At 31.9% G+C, this 16,288-nt stretch overlaps 2 protein-coding genes across 2 annotated transcripts; both read right to left on the bottom strand.

Moving 5' to 3' along the window:
- Positions 1–8,232: 8,232 nt before the first annotated feature.
- LOC129915163 (basic salivary proline-rich protein 1-like) lies at positions 8,233–9,707 on the bottom strand. The gene is made up of 2 exons (XM_055994632.1): positions 9,607–9,707; positions 8,233–8,575 (listed from the first exon to the last, which is right to left on the bottom strand). The coding sequence occupies exons 1-2, from the start codon at positions 9,705–9,707 to the stop codon at positions 8,233–8,235; spliced, it is 444 nt and encodes a 147-aa protein (XP_055850607.1).
- Positions 9,708–12,151: 2,444 nt separating this feature from the next.
- LOC129915162 (proline-rich protein HaeIII subfamily 1-like) lies at positions 12,152–12,718 on the bottom strand. Its single transcript, XM_055994631.1, has one exon. The coding sequence runs from the start codon at positions 12,716–12,718 to the stop codon at positions 12,152–12,154; it is 567 nt and encodes a 188-aa protein (XP_055850606.1).
- Positions 12,719–16,288: the final 3,570 nt, after the last annotated feature.

Below are 16,288 nucleotides of genomic sequence, written 5' to 3'. Positions count from 1 at the left end.
TTAACCGTTTAGAAGATATTCGTATCCAAACCAATGCTCACTGATTTCAATAGTTTTCTTATGACCCGTATGCATTGCGATTTGGATACGAATATCTTCTAAACGGTTAAAGCAATCAATTTCATTCCAAGGAATTTTTTGTAGAACGTTTAAGCCCCTACAAGAATATATCTTGCTAATTTTGAAAATAATAAAGTTTCAGTGAATTAGAAATTTTTTAAAAATATAAAATGTTTTTATATTTTTTTTTAACTTTGACCTCGAATATCTTTAGAATGGTTAGATTAATGAAAAAAGTTAATAAGACCTTTTTTGTGGAGCAATCAATTTCCAACAAGAATATGTCTTGCGCGTTTGATCATTATAATTTTTCAATTTGTTACAAAATTAAGAACAAAAAACGAATTTTTAAAGATTTTCTCGATATTTGGACCTCAAATATCTATTCAACGGTTAGATAAACGAAAAAAGTGTATAAGGCCTTTTTTGTAGAGCGTTCAATTTCCTACAAGAATATGAAAAGAAATTTGCTAAAAAGTCAATTAATAAAAAAATTATTTTTTTTTAGTAGAAGCTTGATGTAAAAATGGAAAATTGCAAAGCGGAGGACCTTCCCATTAATATAAAGAGCTCATATTTGGTGTGTTTATTCTAGAGGGGTCTAGCAATCGATTTTTCAGAGTACAAAATCAAAAAAAAAATTTTCGATTTTTTTGACCCACCCTAATGTACATGCATTGTGTATATTATGTTATGTATATTTTTTTTTTTTTTGAAAATCAACAAAAACATATAAATGTATAGTTTAATGTGTTTTTTTAAAACAAGGTCTTAGTTTTACTGAAAAACCTCCCAAATAAGATTTTACTTTTATTTCTAATTTCCTGCAAACGAGTTTTTCGATAGTAGCTATTTTTTGTTATATAAAAATGCTTTTGAGCAGTAATAAATTACTAAAGATTAAGTATTAAAGTAACCACATTCAAAACCCAAAACATAGCTGCAGGGGCGGATCCAGGATTTTTTTCTGGGGGGGGCACAAAGGACGGATTGGCAAAAAAAACAGCAATAACAGTTAGAAATAAAGTGAAGTACCATACGACTGACTAACAAGCAGAAAATTTTAACGACCCACAGTGGTCTAAAACCTGGCCAAAAATATTTAGGCACATTTCCCACATCAAATAGGTACCAAATGACCAAAAACTTATTCGGAAGGAAAAATTTTCATTTTCTTGTTACAGTAAAAGCCACTTAAGTGCTAACCCTCTTACTCCTGGATTAGCCGGAAGAAAAAAATATAAAAAATCAGAAAATGCACGTACAATTATTTATTTAATTTTTTGACTTAAGTTGTTTCACCAAATAGTTTTTGAGAAATTAAGTTTTAAAGATGAAATTTTGAAAAAATAATGTTTACGTTTTTTAATTGATTTTGTATAAAATTTTGCAATATTATGGACATAATTATACCATTAGTTAATGACCTAGTAGTTTTTAGTCAAATACTAAAGACTTCATTCTAATAAATATTAAAGTTCCTAAGAATAACAAAAAAAACTGAATCATACTTTTTTGCCGGGAAACCCAGTTTTGTTTTTTTTTATTTGCATTAACCTTTAGTAACCCAATGTCGTAAATTTAAAAATTAATAAGTCAATCGATTGGCCTTTATCTTTAATAAAACACGTATTTTTTAAAAATTCAATAAAGTCATTATTTACTTAGTTATTTCGATATTTTGGGAGTAAAAACAAAGTTTAAATAATTTATTTTTATATAAAAATGCAATAATTCAGGCAAAAAACTATCTAATATTAATTTTTAGGCACTTTCCTAAAATCCAAAAATAAAACCCCGTGGGGTTTACTAACAAAAACTATTTTTTTTCTGAATTTCGTAGTTTTTACACAAATTTGCTTATTTTCAAAAAAAGCCCAACTTTCAACATTAACTGTCAATTAAAAACTATTGGTGCTATTTATTAGAAATTTGAAGTACTATTTCGATAAAGCAATACTTAAAGATTATAATATTAGAAGCTTCAAAAGAAAAAAAAAATAGTTTGTAGAGCTTTTATGCAATCTTTTTCGGTTTGTTACAGAAATGTCACATGGGGCTACAAGGGGTTAAATTGTTTTATACCTCAAGAATATTGTGTTCAAATTGTAGGTCTCTTGGAGTCAAATTGACCAAGTTATGAGTATTTTAATACTTCCCTTAGGAACGTTTTAGTCTTTTAGTCCAGAGTTCAAAACTTTAAATCGTTATCCCCACAACTAATGTTTTCAACGCCGGTCCTCCTCATAACTTCAAAACTACTGCACCGATTTTTTTGAAATTTGGAACACTATTTTTTTTTACATATTTTTAGAGGTATACCTGGAGAAATTTTCTCAATAAAATAATATTTATAAAAATCTATAAGTAAGGGTCGCTTTTGAGGAGTTTTTTTCAAGGGGTCTTTATTTTCGGGGTGCAAACTTGGGCAAACTTCTGAAATGCAAGTTTGTTCTACATATCCAGCAGTTCTATAATATATAGTTTATGCAATTTTGTGACGTGTTCCGCTATTTTAAAAACACTAATGTTAAAAAAAAAACAACGAAAAAAGTGCAAATTTTTTGACCCCTCTGTATGAAAAAATAGAGTTGCATATACAATTATTTTTTTTATATCATTCAATGTCATTCGATGTCCATATCAAAATTTTTCACCAAAATCACTTTGAAAATTCACTTTTTTTTAAATCGAAAAAAAAAATTCGTGTGTACCCAACAAATAGCCGTTTATTTATTTGTGAGGTGGAGCTTTTCATGGGAAAGGAATGCAACAATCAACAAAATTCGCATTTTCAGCCAGAAATAGACAAGAGTTTCACTCAAGTTCTTTCTGTTATTATTCATATATTTTTAAAACTCTTATAGTTTGATTTCCTTTAAGTATGAACTTTAAGTTCTGGGGGGGGGGGGGGCACGTGCCCCCGTGCCCCCCCCCCCCTGGATCCGCCTATGCATAGCTGTATTAAACCAAAAAATGTTTTTAAGTGTAAATTTTCACCCGCTTTAAGGCTAGATATTTAAAAATCTAATACTAAACAATTTTTGGAAGTTCTTAGCCCTTTTTGAAAGAAAACACACCCAAAATACTTTTTTATAAACCTACTAGCTACATAAATGAAAAAAAAAACATATTGTTCTCTATATTAACACAAAGTCATTAATCGATTGTTGCGTTAACAAGTTTTTTTATTCATCAAAATAATTATTATTCTTACAGAGACTTATCGGGATACTGCGCGGCAGTAGTTGATGTTATTATTATGTTAGTTCAGGAAGCAGGAGCAGCAGTCGATGTTGATGATTTTGGTCTGGGACTACCGCGTCCCTTTGGGCCACCTGTCCGGCGAGTAGTTCTTGGTCGCCGAGATGGACTACCTTTTGCTGGTTCCGAGGACGCAAAAACAGCCATTAATACTATTAGTGCCAAAATTAAAATAAATGTAACTTTCATGTTGATCGTTTCAAAGTAAACTGGTTATGTCGAAAGAATTCCACATGCATCCCTTTTATACTCTGATCAGTATTCACATAAGGTATATATTTCAATATTATGCTTAAAGCTGTTTAAATTGTTTTTGTTTTTGGAAAAACCAACAGAAAAATAATTTGTGTGTTTACTTTATAGGTACTTTGGATTACAAGGTACAGAGAACAGAACATTCTTAGACTTTAATGCGTGTCAGCAAAAATTTTGGCGTTTATGGAAATTGCTAAATATTATTCTTTGAGTTTATTTAAAACATGCTATTAGATTGGTATGCGTATGCGAACATTGTTCTTGAGAAACAAAAATTAAGTTATAAAATCACACTTTTCATTTCTCTCGAAAAAAAAACACCTTTTCACCTGAGATATTCGAATAAACTCTTTTTGTTCTTGGTTATCATACCAACTGCAATAGTTTTACCGAATTCCACAGGTATTGGTATATATTTTTTTTTTTTTTTACAAAGTTGAAACTACTAGTTGACCAGTGTCGAAATATTCTCAGGTCCCTTAGCACAACGAACACAGTTAACCTTCGATGGGTCCCAAGACATCGTGATATACAGGGGAATGAAAGGGCAGGTATGGGTACTTATGCCAATGGAGCACGAAAAAAGCAGACTAAAGCAAAGCTTTTTAAACTCTGCAAATGACAGATGGTCAACTCTTGAAACCTGTCAAGTTTCAAGAAATCTGTGGCCGATCCTTTTTAAGAACAAAACTGAAACCATACTTAAGCTAAGCAGGCCTTAAGTGTCCCTTTTGGTCGGTATCCTTACAGGACGCAACTCAATGGGAACCCACATGACACATGAGTAGAATGGGTATTGTCTCATCAGACTTATTTAAAGGATGTCAAGACGAAGAGGCAGAAGGGGGCTCATACCACTTCCTTTGCGAATGCCTTAGTTTAGCAGAAAGCAGTAAAACAAGTCTTGTCGGATTATCACCCCGTTCAACCTAACCTAACCTAACCTAACCTAACCTAACCTAACCTAACCTAACCTAACCTAACCTAACCTAACCTAACCTAACCTAACCTAACCTAACCTAACCTAACCTAACCTAACCTAACCTAACCTAACCTAACCTGACCTAACCTAACCTAACCTAACCTAACCTAACCTAACCTAACCTAACCTAACCTAACCTAACCTAACCTAACCTAACCTAACCTAACCTAACCTAACCTAACCTAACCTAACCTAACCTAACCTAACCTAACCTAACCTAACCTAACCTAACCTAACCTAACCTAACCTAACCTAACCTAACCTAACCTAACCTAACCTAACCTAACCTAACCTAACCTAACCTAACCTAACCTAACCTAACCTAACCTAACCTAACAGGTATTGGACTTTATTCACAGGGTGTTTCGGTACTAGTTCCAAGCCCTCTTGTTTCCATCACTATATTATTTACTCACGTAAAGAATTTAAAATAGACTTTTTGATTCTTTATTTGTATGACCACAATTTTTTTAGCGTAGCATTGCGCCATGTTCATAGACACTGCCTAAGCAGCTTCTTATAAAGACTGGAGTAGGAGTTTATTCTATTCAATCAAATAAAATTGGATAAACCCTAGTCTAAGATAAACTGGGGTCTAAAAATGACTATGAATTTGTCCTATTGTTTTTAACACGTTTTTCGCTTATCCATATTTTACTTCTTTTCCAAAAGATTTCATCTTTTTATAAAAAATAATTTTTTGGGTTTTATGTGTCACATTCACATCCATTAACATAAATTTTCGAACTGATCAACCATCATTTCCTCGCCTGCACTTTCACTTTAAAAGAAGGGGAAAAGGAGAATTTTGGCGACTTTGAAAAATAACCTGCTATAGAGGGTGAAATAAGGCGTCCATACTCATGACATGAACTTTTTAATTTTGAGATCTTACGATGAAAACGTTTTTTAAGCGGAACTTTTATACGATTGAATATGGAAAAAAAAATTTTCGAAATTTTTCCGGTTGTTTTTTTTTTTTTTAGTGCAGTTTTTTTAAACGACAATGAATCCGGGCAGAGAACAAATTTCTTTTTAATAGCCAACTTTTTTTTTTTTTTTTTTTTTGACGGGAGGAAATCTTCAAAAGACACTTGGCAGTATTCGACACCAAGTAGTGTGGGACTCTTAACCACTAAAACCACCTCTTTATCAGGACCAATCTTGAGAGATCGACATCAGATTTTTCTTTCTTAACTTTGTAAAATCACTTTGGGGGAAGTTTAAACTTTTAATACTTTCCCATGTTTTTTTAGACCATAAGCTCATGAGGCTTGGTTCTTCTTAATCTCCGAACATGGTTTCTGGTATTCAAGACGGACACCATTTCAGAATTGGTATGACATTGCAGTCTCTGATTATGGGATACAGCGTATTTTTTAACAACTTCCTAACCGTTTCTATTTGTAAGTCACGATGTAGATCGCTATTTCTTATGTACCAAGGTGCATTAATTATTCCACGAAGGACTTTGTTTTGGAATTTTTGGATGATTTCGGTATTTGTTTTCTTTGTACAGCCCCATAATTGGATACCATAGGTCCAAACAGGCTTTAGTAGGTACTTGATTATACATACAGCATTATTTTGTTTTGGGTTGATAAATCAGAGTTGTTACCAAGTAACCAGTACATTTTTCTATATTTCAAGTTTAGTTCTTCTCTTTTCTTTTTGATGTGCTCTTTCCACTTTAGCTTTGCATCCAAAGTCATTCCAAGGTATTTGGCCGTATTGGCGTAAGGTACAGCTTGATTATTAATGAATATTGGAATATTGTTTATCTTTTTATTTGTAAAGTTTATATGTGAAGATTTTGTTTCATTGAGTTTGATACGCCATTTTTCGGTCCAATCTCTGACTGTGTCGACGGCATATTGCAGCTTTACTGCTCCCCTAGAGACACATTTGTCGGGTACCAAAATTGCGGTATCATCTGCAAAAGTAGCCATTATGGTGTGATTCCCAACTGGGATATCCCTTGTGTATAGTAAATACAGGGTAGGACCTAGGATGCTATTAATAATGCTTGTCAAAATTTTCCTAAAACTTGACTCAAGCGACTTAAATACCTTCGTTTAGTTGTTCCAAAGATACTATTTCCACTACGTAAACACAATTCTTCGTGTATCCTTATGCATAAACAAAAAATACCAAGACTGGAAACTCGGCGGTCAACTGACGTTTGCCTACAAGCTGCGAGGTGTGGTGAATGTCGTGAACCTATCGTTGTGTTCGTGTCCGATGTGTAGTGAATGTCGTGAATCTAAAAATGTGTGCGTGTTAACGTCATTTACCAACGTGGTGGCTTTCACATGTATTCACAGACAACACAGTTCACAAAAGGGTTTTGGGAGGAAAGACGTACGAAAGTTTCCAGTCTTGGTATTTTTTGTTTATGTCCTTATGCTTAAAAATCTATCCGATGCAACGGTCATCTTTTAGCCGGTTTCTTACTGTTAAAATGTAGTGTACTGGAGCACCATCTTGCTGGTTTTTTTCAATTATCTGCCATGGCCAAGGGAACGTTGTTCATCAAATCGTACAAAAGGTCTCGTAGGAACTCCATGTATAAATCTAAATTAATAGTGAATTTCAAAAACCGGGGTCGGATTACGGTTTTTATGATCTATTTTGTTTATTGTTGTGTGGATTGGTAGTATTCCTATAATGCTAAATGTGGAAACAGTGCTTCATCTGTCTGGAATATCCTTTCAAAATAGTTTTGTTCAGCGGCATCTGTAAGTAGTAACGTTTGACAAAAATCTTCTCTCAATACCTTATGTCAATTGAGATACATAAGTTTCTGAAAAGGTGTTAAGTGGTACGGCGCAGGGGCGGCGTACGGGTGTAAGCTTTCGGTAGGAAGCACACGAAGCACTCTCCCTACTCTAGATTGATACTTTCAAAGTATAGAAGCTACCCTCCTTGCACTATGGGAGTGATTGAACCGCAGTTATCACGAAATAAACATCAAAATCACTCCCGTTTTCCCCTCAATTTTTTTTTTTTTCTTTAAGCCTAGGTCGCTGCTGATCCGGCACGAAAATAAATATACAAAAATAGCACAACGAAATCGTATAAACGACGAGCAGTGCGCTGCCTCTCACAGTAATTTTGTTGGACGAAAAAGAACGGTACTTTTCATATACCACTTTTAGAAATGTTTAATTTCCCAAAAACGATTTTGATTAAAATGGTACTAAAATTTGATCGTCAAATTTGACACCACTAATTTTTTAACAATATTTGCCCATTTTCCGACAAGAAGCACCAACAAAATTTGTTACGTATATTAAACTATCTGACGATACTTGAAAGGCACTTACTTATAAATTTAAACACAGTGGAATTTCTATAAGTCGAAGTCGAACTCTCAAAATGGAAGAAGAAAAATTCGAGTTAGAGAAACTTCGACATAAAGAAATGAAAATATCTATAAACTATTTTATACGCAAAGTGCTCAAAAAAACTTCGACTTATAGAGACTTCGAATTAAGGAAGTTCGAGTTATGGAAGTATGTAATGTATTTCAATGTTTAATGTTGTTCTTGAGCCAACTTGTTAGCAAATAAATCCAAAACATTTTTAGATACAAATTTTATTTTTTTTATTTTAAAACAGAGTGATTAATCAATTGTTTCGTATTACTAGTTTTTCTTATCAATCAAAATTTATGGAGAGGCAGTCGTTGTTGATGTTGTTGTATCAGGAACTGCAGTTGTTGTTGATGTTGTTGTATCAGGAGCTGCAGTTGTTGTTGTTGTTGTTGTCTTAGGAGCTGCAGTTGAAGTTTTTGGTTTCCTGGGTGGAGGTGGAGATGAACCACCGATTCCACGTAGAGGGCCACCGGATACAGGGGTACCACCGGGTCCACGTTGCGGACTACCAGATCCAGGGGGACCACCGGGTCCACTTTGCAAACCTGGGGGTCCTGATTGGGCACCTCCAGGTCGTGGACCTGCGGGCGCACCCGGTGGTTGAACACCAGGTGGTCCACCACCAGCTTGTGGGATACTAGCTCAAGTAGCACAAAAGTCTAAAATACACCAAAATATTTGGAGTATTTTTTGCACTTTCGTGATATGCATTTTGAATATAAAAAATATACCATTATCTCGTATATAATAAACTCCGCTGGTTAAAAAATTAAACCGATTTTGGTATATAAATAGAGCTAGTGGTATAAAAAATGAACTGGTTTTTTGTGAAAAATTATTCCTTTGAAATTGAAAAATACACAATAAATCTATGGATAAAATACACCATTTAAATTATTCTGATTTATAATTTGAACCAAAGTTTATTTTTTAACCTTAAATAGTTTGATGAATTAAAATGTACACTATTTCTTATGAAATAAATGAAAATAAATTATTCTCTATCACAATACAATTAACTAATGATTAAATATGAATTTGAGTGCCTAATTTAAGAACGAAACGAATTCCATCTACTGATTTTAGATACTACCCCGTCTAAAAATCGAGCGCCTCAAAAATTTCAATGAATTAATGATTTTTTTTTTCGATTTTAAAAATCAGTTTTTCAAAAATAATAATTTTTGTTGTTGTTTTTACATTTTTTTTAGAAGCGTTCTCTTATTATAATATAAACGAATCGAAAAAAAAGTAAGAATGCGGGATAATTAGGCCAATATAGTACTATTATAGTAAAATAATTAATCGCTGTCTTCATTATTTAATAGCGGCCATGGAAAAATATGACGTCTCCCACTTATGCAGTCTGGTGAATTTTATGTCCACAGGGTGTACTTCCTACACCAAAGAGAGTGTACAAAATATACCGTTTCGGTTCATTTGAGAAGCTAATAATTTTATGCACCAATAATGGTGTATTATAAAAACAATTGAATATCGGCGTATTTTTTGCACGGAATCTTAAAAGAAATGTTGAAATTTTGCACAGAAAAGATGATGGTAAAATTTGTATACCATCTTTTTTGATAAATACACCATTTTATTCAAATTTCTCAATTTTACACAAAAACTAATGAATTTACACCAATTAATACACCAGTGTGCTACTTGAGAGGTGGACCACCACTAGGTGGACCAGATCGTTGCGAAGAAGCAACCACTGCCATTAGAACTACTACCACCAAAGTTAAAGTAAGTTTTGCTGCCATGTTCGTGTCACCAGTTAACTCGTTATGTCAAAACATTCAAATTTCCTCCCTTTTATACTCTGCAAAACTTTATGTTCACATTTGTATATATTTTTTTTTTTTAATTAAATAAACATTGTTAGGTACACACTTACAGGTGATACCTACAAGGTAAACATGTTTTTAAACAACATAACTAAACTATATAGGAAGTCGCAGATAAAAAGTAAAAATGTCTATTTTCTTAAAACAGTTTAATGAAACTTATACATAAAACCTGAACTATATTTCTTTATCTTAGAAAAATAAACAAACAAAAAATAGCGTGTGCTTACATTTCTTTTATAGGTTCATACTTCGGAATATAATACAAAACAACAGTAGGTATTTAAAATGTTCATGTCCTACTTAAATCATGTCAACGTTGAGTTTTTTAAGCTTTTAAGCATTTTTTAAGTTTTTGAGAATAACTGCTATTCTGTATGAAAAACAGTTTTTAAAATATTGCTCTAATTAAAGTCAAATTTCTCGAAATTTAATATGTATTTTGTTTTTCTAAGAGGAACCGAAAGACATATTTCAGACTAAGCTGGGAACCGGTCAACCGGCCCGTTTAGATGATTTTCGTTTTTCAAGCGAAACTTTTCGTTGATGGTTGGTTTAACAAGAACTGCTAATTTAGGCTATTGAATACAGTTAAAAAGTTCTTATTACATACATGTTCTTCTTTGCAATAGACCAAGTCTAATGGCTGTCCGTCTATCCATTCGATCCATATTTTAAAAAATACACTTACACAAAATTGCACACAAGGCCATCAGGATGCAATTAATCCTTTTTTTGTCATACTTAGTTTATATACAGGTATAATCAATCCTGTTTGCTTTAAAAATCTAAAACTAATCAATTATTAACTTTTTATCGATTTTAAAGTCTTGCTAATTTTTGAAAAGGAAGGTACACTTCTGTCGTTTCTTAATAAAAAAAAAATAACAGTTGTATGTTTCAAAGGATTTCTTTGAACCATTTTAAATTCGAGTTTTCGAGTTAAATTTTAAAAAAATGAAAACCGACCAGTGTTGCCGTTTTCTCAGAAATGCACCAATCGACTTAGTAGCAGTGTTGCCAGGACCGGCTATTTATAGCCAAACCGGCTCCTTCAAGTTTTCTCCGGCTCCTTCAAATTCTGATTTCCGATTTATCAAAATTTGGCTCCTTAAGTTTTCAATTTGGCGATTTTTGGCTCTTTCAAAATTAACTTTTATAATAAAAGAACTTGATCTATTTTTATTTTATTATGATCACACCTTCGAAGTAGAATCTGACATCTTGCTGAATAGCGCAATTGAGAATTTACATACTTCCATATTATTCCACGGGCAATATTCTTTTTGGGTGCACGAATTTAATCAAATTCCCCTAAAATAATATAGTTTACAGTGACTGTAAAATATACAAATGTTGGTAATCATCAACTACAAATACAAACAGAACATCAAATTGAAATTATTTCATAAAGTCCATAAAACAAAAACAAATTCTTGTTTACGTTTTCCTTTTCTTCTTATTATTCATATATTTTGTTTCCACTTTTCCACAATCCCCGTCATCGAGTTATTATAAAAAAATGTTTGAGCTCATCAATTATAACACCGATTTTTAGTTTAAAAAAATTTTAAGATCTGTGAACTAACAAAACATTTTGAAATGGCTCATACAAAAGAACGGTGCTTTACAACTCGAACTATGTCGTATATTCAATATGTTACCTATCAGACGAATCAAATCTTTTGTACTTAATATTTTTGAGACGTATACTCAAAGAAACAAATTTAATGAATCTAATGTTTCAAAAAGAAAATTTAGATTTAACTAAAGTAGGTATATTATGACAAAGTCCTATTTATAAAATGGATATTTGAGTCAATTCAATGACGAAACATGCAATAGTTGTGTTTTATTTTACAACAAATGGAAGATTTTGTTTTCTTACTGTTTCGCAAATAAATACAATGATCTGATCTGGATCACGAGGAAAATTAAACACAGCTAGTATTCTAAATATTATTGATCATGATGGGAAAAATGCGTTTATTCCATTAAACCTTATAGTTTTTGTTTATATTATCATAAAATAATTTAATTTAAAGTTTAAAAAAAAAAAAAAAATTGAAAAAAAATTTTTAAAAATGGTACAAAATACATATAAGTTTTTAAAAACAATTTTTGAAATTGGCGATTTTTGGCTCCAAGATTTCTTTAATATGGCTCCTTGCCTCTAAAACTCTCTGGCAACACTGCTTAGTAGCATTTTTGTAAAATAACCTCATCAATGAGTTGGAATTTAGTAACAAAAAATTTCTAAATTCTGCTAGATTTTTTTTTATTCAAGAAAAGTATCATCCAAATTATGTATTTAATTTTTAGAAGTATTTATCATTTTTTTACAAGATTGTTGTAGATACTTATTTTGTGGCTGGAGCTTCAGATGTTGAAGTTATTTCTGGAGCTTCAGTTGATGTTGATGTTATTTCTGGAGCTGCAGTTGATGTTGATGTTATTTCTGGAGCTGCAGTTGATGATACAACCTCAGCTGCTGCAGTTGATGATACTGCTGGAGCTGCAGTTGATGATACAACCTCAGCTGCTGCAGTTGATGATACTGCTGGAGCTGCAGTTGATGTTGCTGTCGCTGTCTCAGGTGCTGCAGTTGTTGATGGTTTAGGTTTTGGTCCATTGGGGCCACCAGGTCCACGTCCGGGGGGAGGTGGTGGTCCTCGTGCTCCACCGGGTCCACCCTGAGGTCCACCCTGTGGTGGTCCACGCTGTGGTGGTCCACCCTGTGGTGGTCCACCCTGTGGTGGTCCACGCTGTGGAGGTCCACCCTGTGGTGGTCCGCCCTGTGGTGGTCCACCCTGAGGTCTACCCTGAGGTCTACCCTGAGGAGGTCCACGTCCAGGAGGTCCTTGAGAAGCAGCAATAACTGCCATAAGCACTACAAGTACTAAAGTTAAAGTAAGTTTTCCAGCCATGTTCTTCGTAGTCAAATCAACTGATTATGTCGAAACAGATCCAATTTCTGTCCTTTTATACTCTGCAAATCTCTAAAATATTGTTTGCATTGTACATTTCAAACCCATGTGATCAAAAATAAATATGTTTTGAACTACATTGTTTGCATTCGTAAGATTTAAAAAAAAAGTAAAAAAAATTAAAATATAATAATGAAAACTGTTTAAATAACAGTCTTGGAGCAAACAAAATAACGGAAATAGATACGAGTTTAAAATATAAAAAAATAAAGTATAGCAAGTCTTCAGACCAAAAAGACATGTGGGGGAATTGTCTGGATCTGTTGGGAAAACCTAAAACCATGAAAAGAAAAGAACTGAAAGACTGTGACGTGCCACCGAAAGTGATGCAACTTATGTGATTAATTTCATAACAAAGTATAAAATAATAAAATAACATCATCAATAGGTATGTACAGAACATCTACGGAATATAGCTTCGAAGTTAACAGACTTTTTCTATCTTATAAAAAAATCATAAGAGCACTTCTTGCTTAAACCAATCCAGTAAAACATTTGTCTCCTACCAATAATCATTTTTAGCAAAAAAACAAAACCGACTTCCATGGATCAAAACTGGGTTTTATGGTTTTTAAAATAGTTCCTATGGCTAAAAGTGAACTAAATTGAAATGGGACCACACTGCAGCCACCAGCTTTCCAATACTAAAAGAATTATCAAAATTGGTTCACTCAGTCCAAAGTTATGCGGTAACAAACATAAAAAAAAAAAAAAAAAAAAAAAAAATACAGTCGAATTGAATACCTCCACCTTTTTGGAAGTCGGTAAAAATCGGTGCTGAATATTGAGTCGCTGGCAAAAAAGTTCACAAAACATTTCTTACATTAGGTAAGATCTTGAAAAAAAACCCCGGAACATGAAGTCTATACGCATAGATACACATTTTCATCAATTTCAAGATTGCAAGAACAAAGTTCTCCTAAAAAAAGGACACCCAAAATTAACGAGAGAGAGGAGAAGATTAAGATACCAACAAATTGTACGTACGGGTTGTACCAGGAAGGACACTTACCTTGCAAAGTTAGTTGAGAAATACCACTTCTAAGATGGCGCATGCAAGTGAAAGGCCATCGCAACCAACTTTGTAAGTGGAGGCAGCTTGCTAAGAATAGAACTGTATGGAAAACCACAATGGTTTGTTGCTCGGTGCCACTTAACGGTTCTAGGCACCTTAAGTAAGTAAAAAAGCGTTCTTCCGAAAAAATTGTGTTCTGAAATTTTTGATCGATTTAAGTTCTGACTGAATATTGGAAGTGCTACGGTGACATACAAAAAGTGAAGACCAAAACATGCAAAGTTTTGAATTCTTTCAAGGTTTCCATTGCTTAACAAAAGAAATTTTGAATCGCTTCAATTTCGAAAAAAAACATGGCAAAATAGGAGAAAGAACAAAGTAAATGGCACAATTTCAACAATTTTCTCCAGAAACTTAATAATTCTCAGTTTTTTAAATAAATCGGAAAATATAACAAAAACATTTCATATATTTCGTTTTTTTGTATCACCGGATTAAGTACTTATAATTCTTTTTTACCTTTTTGTTTTAGTTCTTAAAGTCCATTAAAAACGCATTTTGTTATTTTTATATAATCTATAGGTTAGGTATATTTCGAGAGCCTTTTTTGCAAAATTTTGCATAGATATAGTCCTGTCTATTATCTATCTACAGTATAAATTTCATTCATTTATCTGTTGAAGAAAAAAAAACATGATAAAAAGTGCCTTTTTAAACTTTAAATTGGAATAGAAAATGACTGAGAGGAGGTCCAAAATTTTGAGCAACAAATTTTGTTTTGTAAAGCTACAATTTCTTAAAAAGAAAAAAAATTTAAAAATTCAACTTTTTTGAAAATTTTGACCGTTACATACACCGAAAAAAAAAACAATATCAATTTAACATTTTTTAAATATCAAATTAACATTTTATAAATATCAGCAAAAAATGCTCTATAAAATGTGTTTTATGATAATTAAAATATCAAAATAATATTTTTATTATCAGGATGACATTTAAATATCACATTTTTGAAAATTTTTATTTTATTATCAATTTTTCATATCAATTTCTCGTTCCAAATTATTGAAAAATATTAAATAAAAAGCTCTTAATGTGTACTAATTTAAAGGCGCTTTGTGTTTTTTCGAAGTAAAATGTATGATTCACTGATAAAATTTGATCGGCAATAAGATTTTACTTCACATATTTATGTAGTTTTGGAGAAAATAACAAAACAATTATATCACCTCTATAATAAAAAAAATAATATCACTTTCAGTAATGTTTTGTTTGATTTGAAAGAAAAAAGAAAGAAAATACTTAAAAAATAAAAATAATAAAAAAGAAAAAGAAAGTAATATCATCATAATCATAATAAACTAAAACGTAAAATCTAGTCAACATTGATATTTTAATTGCCAAAGTGAAATTTTCACTATCCGCCTAAAATTAAAAAAATGTCAAAATGATATTTTTATTGTCAAAAGTCAAAGTGAAATTTTCACTATATACCTAAAATTAAAAAATGTCAAATTGATATAATAATCATATCAAAATTGATGTTTTAAATGTTGGACCACATTTGTCACTGAAAAATGTTAATTTGATAGCTGTTATTAAAAAATTTTTGTTTCGGTGTATGAAATTGAGTCTTATTTTAGCGGAATATTGACTAATAAAAAAACTAATCGAGCTACAAATTGAAATTTTTTGGATTTCGTCTTAGTCTAGGTTACTTCAAATTTCCACAAAAAAAATTTTGAATTTCGCATTTTTTTGGATTTTTAAAGGTTAATTTTGAGCTATCTTTTTAAAACAAAATCTTGAATATTTTAAAAATGGTTTGAGCTAAAAAATTAGGCTTTATATCAAAAATAATGTAATCAAAAGCTACAATTAATGACAAAAGAAAAAATCATAAAAAAGTGATTTTTTCTTTAAATGTCTCCATTGGCCTGGTCAAACCGTAAATGCGCTTCTGAAACTTTAAGTTGAAATAAAAAATGACTGGGTTGAGCTACAAAATTAATTTTTGCGAAAGAAATTAGCATTTATTTTTTTAATTTTGCGCAACAAATTAGCATTTAATTACGCTAACTTCAATCTTATTTTAGCGCAATTTTGAATATGAAAAAAAACTGTTGAGGCTACAAAAATCAAGTTTATGGAATTGAAAAGAATTTAAATAGCTACAAATTTGGAAGTCAACTTAACTCATTAATTTTAATCATTTCAGATTTTGTCCGCTAACTTCAGACTTATTTTAGCGGACAATTCAATAATTCTAAAACTAAACTATGCGAGCTACAAATTTTTGGTTTGCGCTACAAATTAGCATTTAATAAGTTAAAATTAATGAGATTAATTTTGTTTGATTCCGTCACAAAATTTCCGCAAGTAAGGGACGTCAAAATGGGAGTGGTTCAAATTTGTTAGTCACAAAATAATCACCCATTTCTCGACTTATTCAGTCTACAATTGCTTTTTAACTTAAAAGTACATTGCCTGCCCCG

Source organism: Episyrphus balteatus, chromosome 3, assembly GCF_945859705.1.
Source record: "Episyrphus balteatus chromosome 3, idEpiBalt1.1, whole genome shotgun sequence".
Taxonomy (NCBI): Eukaryota; Metazoa; Arthropoda; class Insecta; order Diptera; family Syrphidae; genus Episyrphus; species Episyrphus balteatus.
Note: the sequence above shows the minus strand (reverse complement) of the source record. Positions and strands in the feature narration are given on the sequence as shown.